At 36.5% G+C, this 14,523-nt stretch overlaps 1 protein-coding gene across 2 annotated transcripts; it reads left to right on the forward strand.

The window, feature by feature from the left end:
• The first annotated feature begins 113 nt into the window (after positions 1-113).
• dennd6b (DENN/MADD domain containing 6B) lies at positions 114-14,473 on the forward strand. 2 transcript variants are annotated; one of them, XM_067427583.1, is made up of 21 exons: positions 114-333; positions 533-571; positions 725-767; positions 872-984; positions 1,274-1,354; positions 1,543-1,648; positions 5,434-5,513; positions 5,642-5,704; positions 5,788-5,843; positions 5,947-6,069; positions 6,757-6,852; positions 8,544-8,638; positions 8,740-8,805; positions 9,506-9,570; positions 9,673-9,762; positions 9,846-9,899; positions 10,011-10,114; positions 10,291-10,393; positions 12,116-12,152; positions 12,235-12,309; positions 12,904-13,042. In XM_067427583.1, exons 1-20 carry the CDS (start codon positions 181-183, stop codon positions 12,279-12,281), a joined length of 1,614 nt encoding a protein of 537 aa, XP_067283684.1. In that variant the 5' UTR covers positions 114-180; the 3' UTR covers positions 12,282-12,309; positions 12,904-13,042. The 2 variants fall into 2 exon arrangements, with proteins under 2 accessions (XP_067283684.1, XP_067283683.1); XM_067427582.1 differs by lacking the exon at positions 12,116-12,152 and having other exon boundaries at positions 12,904-14,473.
• The last annotated feature ends 50 nt before the right edge of the window (positions 14,474-14,523 follow it).

Below are 14,523 nucleotides of genomic sequence, written 5' to 3' on the forward strand. Positions count from 1 at the left end.
ATTTAAAATAATTTTATTTATTATGCGGCCTCGTTTTTGAGAACCAGTCACTTATTATGGGAGTTTATGTCATGCCTCCCCGCGCGAGGGCGCTGTTCAGTCTCAGTGATTACTGAACGATGACCGAGGACGCGACCATACACATAAGCAAGCGGATCTCAAATGGATCCTTAAGTCAAAATGGACCCGTTTGACAGCTCAGATTCTCTGGAAGGACCATCAAAGGCTGCGGCGACAGATACAGAGGTATCGGAGCCTTGGTCGCGCTTCTCTGCTTGGCTCGAGTGTGTGTGCGTCGTTACCTTTGACCTCGAGCTCGGACAAGCCATAGAGGTACACGAATGATGTGCATGCACCCCTAACATCTGTTTGTTTGCTTATTATTGTTTATTAGCTACTAGCATAACCACTCTACAGGGCAAAGCCTAACTGATAAGATGCTGAAACGTCCTGATTGTAATATTACACTGTACGCGCAGCAGCAGCATCATCACTGTGTATCTGTAACCTCGCTTCTTTATGTTGCCATCAGCTCGTTTACCCATATGACGTCAAACTGACGGAAAAGGAGGTAAGATCAATTTAAATCAAATCATTAATTAATTAATTTTCCAGCTACAGTAATATAAATGTATTTAATGTGTTACAACATTTTTCAAAACTCTATTTTCATTCTAAAATGACCCCCAACTACTACAATCATTACTTTTCCTCTTTCTTTTAGAAAACAAGCATCTGCTACTTATCCTTTCCTGACTCATACTCAGGTAATGTGCTGGCAAAGACTGATGCTACTCAGTGAGTGCTATCATGATTAACAGCTGAAACATGAGCTTTACAGTTCAGTCACATGAGTTCATGTCTATCCCAGGATGCCTCGGGGACACTCAGTTCAGCTTCAGACTCCGGCAGTCGGTGGGCCGCAGTAGCTCTTGGTTTGGACAGGAGGATGCGTACAACAAGGATGCACCTGTGAGCCTGCAGGTTAGAAATAGGCTATATATATGAAGCAGCAAGACCTTTTCATTTTTAATAATAATAATAATAATAATGTTGAGCACTAAATCAGAATGATGTTTTGTTTTGGATCATGTGACACTGATCTGCTGCTGTAACTTGGCTTTTCCATCACTGAAATAAATTACATTTTGAAATAGTTATTTTAAATTGTAATAATATTTAACAATATTACTCTATAAAAGAGGCACATCTGCTTTGAACCAGTACATTCCAGAAATAAAGTGTGCATGTACATTATTTTCCTGTCTTTCAGAAGGAGCATGCACATTTCCATGGGTATGTGTATTTCAGGCAAGTGAAAGATGCGTCTGTCAAAAGGGGCTACTTTCAGAAGGTGTGTAACTGAAAGATCGACATGTTAGTTCTATTTTTTCATACTGAGCTGTTGTGGCCTGTTTAGTCTTTATGCTTTAATTGAATGTATTTGGTCAAGCCGTCAAGGGCATTGTGGTCAGTATACAGTATGCAATGACTGTTATGTGAATGCTGTAAATAATTTCAGTTTTTCTAATATATCCTTAGTCTCTGGTGGTGGTGTCCAGACTGCCGTTTGTGAACCTGTTCCATTCGCTACTGCAGGTCATTGCTCCTGAATACTTTGAAAAGCTTGAACCTTGTCTGGAGACAGGTGAGGCCACCTTGACTTATCCATCTATCCATCCATCCATTTTATATATATATATATATATATATATATATATATATATATATATATATATATATATATATATATATATGTATATGTATGTATGTATGTATATGTATGTATGTATGTATATGTATATGTATATGTATGTATGTATATGTATGTATATATATATATGTATGTATATGTATGTATATATATATATATGTATGTATATGTATGTATATATATATATATATATGTATATATATGTATAGAGAGAGAGAGAGAGAGAGAGAGGGAGGAAAATAAGTATTTGAACACCCTGCTATTTTGCAAATTCTCCCACTTGGAAATCATGGAGGGGTCTGAAATTGTCGTCGCAGGTGCATGTCCACTGTGAGAGACATAATCTAAAAAAAGAAAGAAAAAGATATCACAATATATGATTTTTAAACTATTTATTTGTATGATACAGCTGCAAATAAGTATTTGAACACCTGTCTATCAGCTAGAATTCTGACCCTCAAAGACCTGTTAGTCTGCCTTTAAAATGTCCACCTCCACTCCATTTATTATCCTAAATTAGATGCACCTGTTTGAGGTCGTTAGCTGCATAAAGACACCTGTCCACCCCATACAATCAGTAAGAATCCAATTACTAACATGGCCAAGAACAAAGAGCTGTCTAAATACACTGTACTGTACAAAACTGTAACACCTCCACAAGGCTGGAAAGGGCTACAGGGAAATTGCCAAGCAGCTTGGTTTAAAAAAGCTCACTGTTGGAGCAATCATTAGAAAATGGAAGACGCTAAACATGACTGTCAATAGCCCCTTTCACACTGCACGTCGGACCCGCAATATTCCCGGAACATTGCCGGGTCGCCTTCTGTGTGAAATCTGTGAGAAATCAGCCCAGAACTACACTTGAGGAGCTGGTCAATGACCTGAAAAGCGCTGGAACCACAGTTTCCAAGGTTACTGTTGGTAATGCACTAAGACATCATGGTTTGAAATCATGCATGGCACGGAAGGTTCCCCTGCTTAAACCAGCACATGTCCAGGCCGTCCTAAGTTTGCCAATGACCATTTGGATGATCCAGAGGAGTCATGGGTATAAATAAATATAACTTTTTGGTCATAATTTCACTAAATGTGTTTGGAGGAATAAGAATGATGAGTACCATCCCAAGAACACCATCCCTACTGTGAAGCATGGGGGTGGTACCATCATGTTTTGGGGCTGTTTTTCTGCACATGGGACAGGGTGACTGCACTGTATTAAGGAGAGGATGACCAGGGCCATGTATTGCGAGATTTTGGGGAACAACCTCCTTCCCTCAGTTAGAGCATTGAAGATGGGTCGAGGCTGGGTCTTCGAACATGACAATGACCCGAAGCACACAGCCAGGATAACCAAGGAGTGGCTCTGTAACAAGCTTATTAAGGTTCTGGCGTGGCCTAGCCAGTCTCCAGACCTAAAACCAATAGAGAATCTTTGGAGGGAGCTTAAACTCCATGTTTCTAAGCGACAGGTCAGAAACCTGAATCTAGAGAAGATCTATGCAAACCTGGTGAAAAACTACAGGAAACATTTGACCTCTGTAATTGCAAACAAAGGCTACTGTACCAAATATTAACATTGATTTTCTCAGGTGTTCATATACGTATTTGCAGCTGTATCATACAAATAAATAAGTAAAAAAATCATACATTGTGATTTATGGATTATTTTTTTTAGATTATGTCTCTCACAGTGGACATGCACCTACGATTACAATTTCAGACCACTCAATGATTTCCAAGTGGGAGAATTTGCAAAATAGCAGGGTGTTCAAATACTTATTTTTCTCACTGTATGTATATATATGCAACGTCTTTTTGAAAAAGCATATGAAATAATGAAAAAAATGATTTTTAAACATAACAATAGTGTGTGTGGAAGAGGTAATTGTGAAAAATATTTAAAAAATGTCATGTACTTTTACTAAATAAATAGATACATTACAATATTTTATTAAATTATTTATATTATTAAATTAATTATATAATTATTTCAGAATGAACTGGTGCATTTAATTGTTGTTTTATTGAATTCATTATTTATTTCATTATTTCATTTTGAGTAATTTGGTCCTCCATCTATGTTTGAGTAGCCTGACATGGTCATACTCAATTCTAGTCAGAATATGAGTCTGAAACTGCTCCATTGGGCTGTGATTATGAGGCGTGTTTCAACCGAACCAGGAAAGACATCAATTGGATAGACCAACAACCAATCAGAGCAACGAAGCGACACATTGTCAAATGTCAACAGAGCTCAACTGCACTGTGTTGCCAAGTCCGCGTTTTTTCCACAGGTTTTTTTCTATGTCCGCGGGTTGAAGCGACTATTATGTGATAAATAGGCCCATGAGTGCGAATTTTAGCAGGCAACCTTGCCAAAATAAGACACCTTTTACCCCCCAAACGCCATTTTTTTCCCCAGAGACCCCCCCTAGTAGTTGCCGCGTTTTGTTGTAAAAACATGGCAACCCTGTCTGCACGCGCGCTGAAATCAGCCTGGAATACACGATCTTTGCCAGTGTTGTAAAATAATTTAATGATACACAGAGTACTTACCCAACATGATCATCATTTCTGAGAGAAATTGTGATGGTGAATGCTTATACAAACAAGCTCTCCGTTTAGGATTCAAACAAATATAATCCAAATATAATCCCCTTTGATGACGTGCATGATTACGTTACTGTTTATCATCTGTCCGTCATCGTCTAAAGCCCGCCCTTGAAGATTTCATTGGTCCGAACAGTTTCTGTTCGGGGATAATTACTCCTCTATGGAGCAAGATAATCTTTGATAGAAAGGTATGTAATGGATTACCATCAGCCGATCAGCTGTCAGCTGTTAAATTTAAGTCCACAATTAGATCATAAAAGGTCGCATTAGCAATTAAAGAAAAACACTTAAGCAAAACAGTCAGGTTAAAGTGTCTGAATCATTTTGGTTCCATTTTTATTGGTAGTTTTTTTTATTTTATTGGTAGTCCACTGTATGAAGAATTTGTGGGTATATTGTCACAGTTTACATTATTTTGCTATACTCTCTTACATAAATGAACTATAGATCAATTGCGACCACTAGTAAAAAAATATATCTGGTATTTAAATAATTTTTGGTGTTACTGTCTAAATCCGTATAATCACTTATATCATAATCTATCATCAATCGTATGAAAAACTGTGTTTGTCTAACATTAAACATTGTAGAACACAAAACTCATCAAAATGGGTGTTTTTAAAATAAATAAATAATTGCTTACATAAACTTCACATTTAAGCAGAATAGAAGATGGTTTATATGATGACTTGTCAATACAATATATGACATAGGTTCTGGTTTTTACCCCAATATTCAACATAACTGACATGAAATGGTAACACAATATATGACGTAGGTTCTGGTTTTTACCCCAATATTCAACATAACTGACATGAAATGGTAACTGCAAATGATGAATTCCAGTTCTATTTGCTTCTCTTTTCTGTAGCTTTATGTAGCCTGTAGAAATATAGCTCATATTTCTTGTTGAATCTATTTGTACAGTCAATTGCACAAGTCTTTCCCATTTTACATGTGGTTTTTCACTGCATTCAAACTGTCCCCAATGCTGCCACTCAGTCTTTTTGCCACTCAGTGGGTGTATCTACCGTCACATCACGTGCATACACACTGTTAAAATAACAGATCTGGAATTCTCAATTATATTGGTTAATATGTTTCAGTCTGTAATGAGATTGACCAATGGCCTGCACCAGTACCAGGGCAGACCCTCAATTTACCTGTGATGGGTGTGGTGATGCAGGTGAGAATATTATGAATGGAAAAACTTGTTAGTGTGTTTTGATGTCTTGGATAAATTATTTCGATAATAATCGATGTTATCAATCTCTCATCTATTCAACTTCTCAAATGCTGGGTTTGAATTTGCAGGTCGGAATTCCCTCAAAAGTTGAAACGCTGGGAGGAAGCCCTGTAAAACAGCCTCAAACTGAAGTGCCTAACTCATTTCACTATGATAATCATTCACATATGCTTTTATTTTTACATATGGTTGATATGTGGTTGCATTTTTGCAGAATCTGCTCCCTGCCCCCACGGTTCTTCCATCAGTTCACGAGCTGGATCTTTTTAGGTGAGTATTACGCCGCTTGCACACGTGTTCTGTAATTGCTAAACCATCTGTTAATTTTACAGCCATCACTAATAGCTGCCCTCATTGACCTTCATCTAATCAGATGTTTCCAGTCAGTCCTGATTCACGTGCAGATGCTCTGGGAGCTCATGTTGCTAGGAGAGCCCATGGTTGTTATGGCACCCTCTCCAACCGTCTCCTCGGAGACTGTGCTGGCACTTGTCAGGTATGGACATTGCGTTCTCAAAGCTCTCCTTCCAGAAGTGCATACACAAGTTATTTTGAGGAAATAATAGTGACAATAGGTTTCTTTTCTAGTAGAGTTTTATCCAGAAAATATTCTAAATGGGACCTTTAAGATTCTGTGAGGCACTTCATATATAGAACATATATTTTAGGCATTACCATAATGTCATAGATTTTTTTAAATTACTTTAGTTAAAAAAAATTTTTAAGTACATTTTATTAATTAAACAGCTCATAAATATACTTTATCACTAGAAAAAAATTAGAAAGTAATATCAACCAGTTAAGGCCACTCTTCTTATATAGAACCTTTTTGGCATAAAGAGTTCTTTAAAATGGAGACAAGAATCCAAGGGTTATATAGAACTCCACTGAACATTTATTTTAAAATTACATTACACTGTTTCTCAAAATTTACAGCAACAACTCCAAGACACACTATTTCATAATTGTTGGATGTTTATTTAACATTGCTACTTTTTGTAAAACGATGAGCTTTTAAAATAAATATTTTCTTCTCAATGTTATTTAAATAAAACTATATACATTTTTATTATTTTGTTTTTTTTAAATCAGTTTCCAACAATAAAAAAATGTTAGGCAAAAAGGTAGTTTTGTATATATATATATATATATTTTTTTTATGCTCTTTTTTTTTTTTTTTTAGCTCCATTACCCCACTGCGCTACTGTGGTGATTACCGACCGTACTTCACCATCCATGACAGTGAATTTAAAGAGTACACCACCAGGACTCAGGCTCCGTAAGCAAAAACATTCTCCACGTTAAAGTCTGTCTTCACCCATAAAGGAAAATTTTGTAATTGTTTACTCTAGAGCTGCATAAATAATCGTTAAAAGATCTTAATCACAATTCAGACACCCAGATGTACTTCAACATGTGACACTTCAAAAAAAAAAAAAAAAACAGATATTGTTACACCAGTAGGTGGCTGTTAAAAAATAACTTTGTCATTGAATTATTAATTCAACAGTTTCATTAAAAAACGCAGGTCCATTCGAGATTGTAACAAGTGAAGTCTTTGAGTGAGTCATTGAAACATTCATTCAAACCAAAATAATTTTTATATGGACTGCTACATTTAACATTTTGTCAGAACCTCTAGCAAATGACATGATATTTTGTTTAGTGGTCTGTTAAAGGTCCCGTTCTTCGCATGTTTTCGAAGCTTTGATTGTGTTCAGTGTGCAATATAACATGAGTTCATGTTTTGCGTGTAAAAACACAGTATTTTCCACACAATTTACTTATCTGTACAGCGCTGTTTTCTCTGTCCTAAAAACGGCCTGATGATTTCCTTGTTCTATGAAGTCCCTCCTTCAGAAACACGTAACGAGTTCTGATTGGGCCAGCGCTTCCCGTGTTGTGATTGGACAGCAGCTTAGCGCACGTTGCCTGGAAAGGTCCCGCCTCTTACCATAACGGGGAGATGCAAGCGCTGAATGCGCGCTCTTCTCCACGTGGGAGAGCAACCACGCCCCCTATTTTGCATGTTCTTTTGGGCGGAGGGTTAGGCCAAGTCTACACTAATACGTTTTCAGTTAAAAACGTATATTTTTCCGTTTTGGCCTTCCGTCCACACTGAGACAGCGTCGTAGTGTGGACTGTGAAAACGGAGGCTCAAAGAGTAAATAAACAAGTAGCGGAAATGACGCAAGTCGAAGCGTCTTGGATTTGCTCATGCGCAGTATGGGGATGTAAGCGTTTTCAGACGTTTCAGTGTAGATGAACATTTTTTGGAAAATTATTGAAAATGATAGTGTGGACGCGGAGCGTTTTTAGACGAAAACTCCGTTTTTAAATTTATCTGGATTAGTGTAGACGTAGCCTTAGTCAACAAACTGTTCTAGTGACGCCATTCCTGAAGGAAGTGCAGGGGTGTAGTCTAAACCAGCCATTCGCTGTAGGCTTTGAAAGGGAACTTCTGTTAAATAAAATATCTCACTTGGCATTGAACTTTGAGCTTTATAATTTTACAGGTATTATTTATGCTCTAACAGCAACGTTTCACACTAACTAAAGTTTGAAAGATGGGATCGCGAAGAACGGGACCTTTAAGAATCCTGTGAGAATCGAGAATTGTCATTCTCAATTTATCCAGAATGGTGCAGCTCTAGTTTATTCACCATCATGTTGTTCCAAACTCATGATCATGACTCATGATCTTTCACAAAAAAAAGAAGTTATTTGAACAATGATCCGAGACTTTCTTTTCCATGTAATGAAAGTGAATGGCAAAATGACAAAAAGCACCATCAAAGCTGTCATGACTTTAAAAAAATGTGTATTATAGCACACAAATTGTATGGACCACATTTATGATGCTTTTATAATGGTGTTTTTGTCATTTTGGTAGATGTGAGCTACCCTTGTAAAAAAAAAACATAATTTTTAGGTCAGGAAATAATTCTTAAGTCTATTTTCTGCTTTCAGGCCCAATGTGATACTGGGTGTCACAAACCCTTTCTTCATGAAGACCTTTCAGTGCTGGCCACACATTATTCGCCTTGGAGACCTTAAGATGTCTGGTAAATAATGTTCCATTTTAGGTTCTTCTGACAGCCCTTTTGATTACGTATAATTTTGGCATATTGCACACTAGAGAGGTTTGAATATAATTTCTCTGCAGGTGATTTACCAAAGCAAGTGAAGATCAAGAAACTGGCAAAGTTAAAAGCACTGGATACTAAAACAGGTACACATCTTGTGTGCTGAATAACACTTCGGTAAACACTTCACAGCGCTTCACTTTTTCCACATTTTGTTATGTTACAGCCTTATTCCAAAATGGATTAAATTCATATGTTCTTCCCTCAATTCTACAAACATTACACCATAATGGTTGTCTTGCTATCACCAGACCAAGCTCAATCTTTTAAGATTGAACATTGGTCTGGGAAGTCTGCTATGTATTTTCTACTGCAGAAGATGCATGATCAACGATCAGAATTCCAAAGACTCTCTACGCAATTCCTTTCACCAATCAGACCACAAGAGGTGTGATCAACGGGCATCAATCATTGTGTTAAACCCGCCAATAGCGCATCAGGTGGATAAGCCAGTCTGTGATTGGTTCCTGCAAAAGTTTAACAGAAGCAAGAGAAAAATATGTACAGGTTTCAAATAGCCGGCAGATCGGGCTGGGTTTACTCAGTCTACCATAATGGCAATGTGAAAGAAGTTTGTTTGAAAACTTCGCAAATGTATAAAAATAAAAAAGTTACCTGTACATAAGTATTTCACAGCTTTTGCTCAATACTTTGTTGAAGCAGTCAGTCTTTTTTAGTAAGGCTGTAACATGTAACAAAAAGTAAAACACTGTGAATACTTTCTGGATGCACTGTATGTAATTTTGAATAAATAAATAAATAAATAATTTTTATTTTCCCATTAAGGTATTTACACAGCATATAAGGCCTTCTTACACAAAGACAAAGCTCTCATCAAACGACTCTTAAAGGTAGGCTACTGATGTCAGTTGAAATATTGGAAGTTAAAATATATGAGGATACAGCTAAAATATATGTATTTGACTTGCTTTCGTTTTTAATTGTTCTTTTAGGGTATCCAAAAAAAAAAGCCATCAGAGGTTCAGAGTGCCATTTTGAGGCGGCATCTGTTGGAGCAGACGCAGAGTTTCATTCTTCCGCTGGTGAAGTTCTTTTGCACCTTTGTTCAGAGCCTTTATTTCATTCACTAAGCATTCATGAGCTTCACACCCATTTTTATCTTTAGGAAAGGTATTTGGAAAGCCTCATGCCACCACAGAGGTCTTTGTCTCCATGGAAGGTAGGTTCAAGATGATGTAGATCAGATTTAGAAGATGTACAGTATATAAGGCATTTAAAATGATTATGTTGGACCTCAAACATAACGGTTACATCTGTGTTTATGTCTCAGACACCACCTCAAATCCGGGCCTTCAGTCAGGATGAGTTCATGAAGACCCTGGAGCAAGCAGGGTCACAACAAACGCTGAAAGGAGATTGGACGGGCCTGTACAGGTAACATAAGGATTGCGTTTCCAAAAGCATCGTAAGCCCAATGACACCAGTAATCTGTACGTTCTACTTGGGCTTACAATCATTCCGAGAAACACAGACCAGGACATTTGGGAGCTAATGACTGAAATTTTCTGTTAATTGTGCATATAATATAATTGTTTATTTGTGACTTTCAGGCGTTTCTTTCGTTCGCCAAATTTTGATGGTTGGTATCGGCTCAGGCACAGAGAGATGACTCAAAAAGTGGAATGTCTTCATTTAGAGGCCATCTGTGCAGCTGTAAGTATGATATTGGATTTGTATTCAGTATCTTCTCATACCGTTATACTATCTTTATTATTATTATTATCACCTCATTGTGTGCACAAATAAATAATGTTTTAAAGGACTTGCTTACTCAAAAATGATAATAACCAACCATCAAGTTGTTCCAAACTCGTTTGAATTTTTTCTTCTGTTTAACACAAAAAAGAGAAATTCTGAGGAATTGAACTGGTCGCTCTGTTCCATGCAATAACACTGAATTTAAACTGAGAGTTTGAGGCTTCAAAAATAACGCAAAAGCACAAAATGAATCATAAAAGTATAGTAACAGTAGTCTATTTAACAAACAAAAAGTAATGCTTGAATTCAGCAAGGATGCATTAAATTGATCACAATTATAATGGTAAGTTTTCTGTTTCAAATAAATGCTATTCTTTGGAAATACATTATAAAATATATTAAAATAGAAAACACTCACTATATATAATAATAATATATTACACTATTTGTTTTTTACAATATTTTTTATTTAAATAAATGCAGCCATAGTGAACATTTATTCAGCCAAAAATGAAAATTCTATCACTAATTACTTGCCCTCATCTTGTTCCAAACCCAAAAGACCTTCGTTCATCTTCGTAACAAACGAAAAAAAGATATTTCTGTTGAAATCCGAGAGCTCTCTGACCCCTCAAGGTCTTGCAGGTTTGGAACGACATGAGGGTGAGTAATTAGTGACTGAATTCTCAATGTTGATGTTTATCTGCTTACCTTCAGGGCACCCAAGATGTAGGTATATTTATTTCTTCAGTAGAACACAAATTTACATTTTTAAGTTGCAGTGTGTCAGTCATATAATGCATGTCCATGGGGTGTAATTGTATGAGAGTAAAAAAGAAAACTTGACACAGCTCTCAAGACACGAAACCATTAGTTTGTGTGAGAAACCGAACGGTATTTATATAATTTTTAACCTCAAATATAACACTGTCCAACAGCCGCGAGCACGCCATCACTTCCACTGGATGAGGTCAAAATACATGATCGAGATAGAGGAATAGAGATGCGTGAGATATAACTTCCGCTGCTTGTATCCAATTGAGATACGCCATATCGTACATTTGACCTCACCCAGCAGAAGAGATGGCGCGCTCATGGCTGTTGTACATAGTGTTGTATTTGAGGTACAAAATTATATAAAAACTGGTTTCACGCAAAATTGGTTTCACACAAACCAATCATTTTGTGTCTTAAGACATCAATGTGTTGTCACGAGCCGCAGGGTTTAATTTGAAGTTATTTGTGCATGCATTATATGACTGGCAGACTGCAATGGTTGAAGTTAAAAATCTTAATCTGTGTTCTACTGAAGAAACAAACACACCTACATCTTGGATGCCCTGGGGGTAAGCAGATAAACATCTCATTTTCATTTTTGGGTGAACTATCCCTTTAAAAACCTTATTTTTTCAACAGTAGTGTTAGTGTATGCGCTAGTCTTTTGAATCTATATGATCACAAGTGAGGAACAGACTGGAATTTAAGCTGGCATTAACTAAATGTTCCATGAGGTTTTGAAAATTGATCAACTTATTATTAAAAATAACTCAAAGAAAACATTTGAGAGTAGGATGTCAAGATTTTCGTGAAGAACGATTTAAATTTCAGTCTGTTTTGAGTTGCATGGAAAAACGCGACCAGTACAAGTCTTCAAAATCCTTCTTTTGTGTTCCACAGAAGAAAGAAAATCCTACAAGTTCAGAACAACATGAGGGTGAGTAAAGAATAATGCTCATTTTCATTAATAAATAACCCCTTTAATTTGTTTGATTCTGGTTTTGTTTTCATTAATTAAGGATCTGCTGACTTGGACCAAAGACAAATCAGAGGTAGAGATTGTTGACCTCATCCTGAAGTTGCGGGAGAAACTGGTGAGTTAAACTTAAACAACCACCTTCTAAATGTGAAAAGTGCATTCTTTAAGCCCTATAATACACCCGACGCAATGCAACAGCAGGTGTCATGTCCAGTGCCACTTTGTTTAAATGGCAGATGCACTCGCGCCCATCTGTTCGCCCATGGTCTAAAATGAGTTGTGTTCTGGTGTATTGTTGGTGCTTTGCTTTTTTGAGGCAACTAAAATTGACTGCCCTATTCTGGTCTTAATTCAATAGCGAAGCTTTTTTTGTATTATTTAAAGGGGCATGTGAGTAATATGCCCCTATACGTGGGTGCACAACCCATATACTAGGGGGTCCCCAATCTCGGTCCTGGAGGGCCACTGTCCTGCACAGTTTAGCTCCATCCCCAATCAAACACACCTGAAACAGCTAATCAATGCATTTATAGACATTGATTAGTTGTTTCGGGTGTGTTTGATTGGGGTTGGAGCTAAACTGTGCAGGACAGTGGCCCTCCAGGACCGAGATTGTGGTCCCCTGCCATATACACTCAGTTAAAATCCCTTTGTGTTTTACATTAACGTTTGCATGAAGCTTTTCTCTTAATTTATATTTCCTACATAGATGAGAGCTAGAAAACACCAGCTTCCAGTGAAAGAAGAACTTCTGGAGAGATTAGAGAAATCCATCCAGACCATCATCAGCTCCTTGCCAGAGGATCTACAGACAGTATTACACAGACAATGACAATCAGACCCACATGAACACTGACCAGCAGATCCACTGACATAGACAGACATTCTGTCAGCAATATACCAGCCGTATATGAACCCATGACACCTGCACAGGTGCCAACCAACATTTCTTCTTCTGGTAAACCCATACACTACCACTACGAGGCCTTTCATTTTGGATGTACAGTACTGAAGAGAAACAAAAAATATTACTATACAAGGTTCTAGATTACATATGAAGAACACAGAAAACATTGATTCTTAACATTTTAATCATTTGAAGCCCTCAGCTAGGCATCATATTTGAGACATCTGCTAAATTGCAGACATCTGCTTAACCAAGTTTTTAAAGCCTGCAGTCATTTAGCACTGCATGAACATTGCATTTATTTTATAAATCAACATTTAGTCATAGTAGATAATTAAAAAGAATGAACAAATTTACTCTTAATTAGCATAATAAGCATATATTCATATATATGACATGTTCATTTAAGATGCTTTTAGGATTTATTATTTATTAAATATCAATGCTTTCATTCCAGTGATAGTGTTAGTTATTACTTAAGGACATTGTTGAACACTGTAGTAAACCTGACAGTGTCACTTGGCCATTTTTTATAATATTTATATTGGAAGCTATTTATCTAGGCGATTGTATGACAATTTAGATTTGATCTCAGTCCGGGCTGGATTAACAGCTTCTTGATTAAGACCAATCTAAAACTAGATTTATTTTAATTGATGATCATTATTGAGCGTATGATATAGTCCAGGATTTATGATGGCGAACTTGGTCACATGAGCGAATTAGTTTGTGTTTCAAAATACATTTTGTGATTTGGAGATGGTCAAGTCATTAAAATACAATATTATAATCTATTAGATATTCTGTATATATATACTGTTTGCCAGTCACATATGTATTTTTCTTTTTATACACCTGAGCCTTGTTTGATTGTTCTACAGCACTTTTTGTTCAGTTTTGAACCTGACTGCACTTTTTACCCCTTTTAAGTTTGTGTATATTCTGTGATTGATTGGTTTTCTTGTTATTTATTCAAATGAATGCATGTTTAATTTGAAGTTTGCCTCTTTTCCAGTATTATAAAATGTTTGTTTAAAAGAGCCATTTTTTTTATGGTTGTGAATGTATTATTAAAGTCTGTTTGAACTGACCAGCAGTAACAGTTAGGAAGTAAAGACAGTTGTTTCACTATTTATATTTCAGTTGTATGCTTATTCGTGTTTCTCAGTCCTAGATTTGGAAGACCCCTAAACAGCACATTTTAGGATGCTTCCCTATGTAATGCACCTGATACAACTCATCTTCTCATTAGTAGAGTGCTCATAAACTGAATAGAGTTTATAATTGGGAAACACTGGCTGAATTTGAATAGCATACTATTAGTATTTCTGTCATATTTTAAATGGCAGAAATAGTATAAGTAGTATGGTATTTCTTATTTGCACAAATATATGCTGATAATGCAACATGAGGGAATAATAA

This window comes from Pseudorasbora parva, chromosome 20 (assembly GCF_024679245.1).
Source record: "Pseudorasbora parva isolate DD20220531a chromosome 20, ASM2467924v1, whole genome shotgun sequence".
Taxonomy (NCBI): domain Eukaryota; kingdom Metazoa; phylum Chordata; class Actinopteri; order Cypriniformes; family Gobionidae; genus Pseudorasbora; species Pseudorasbora parva.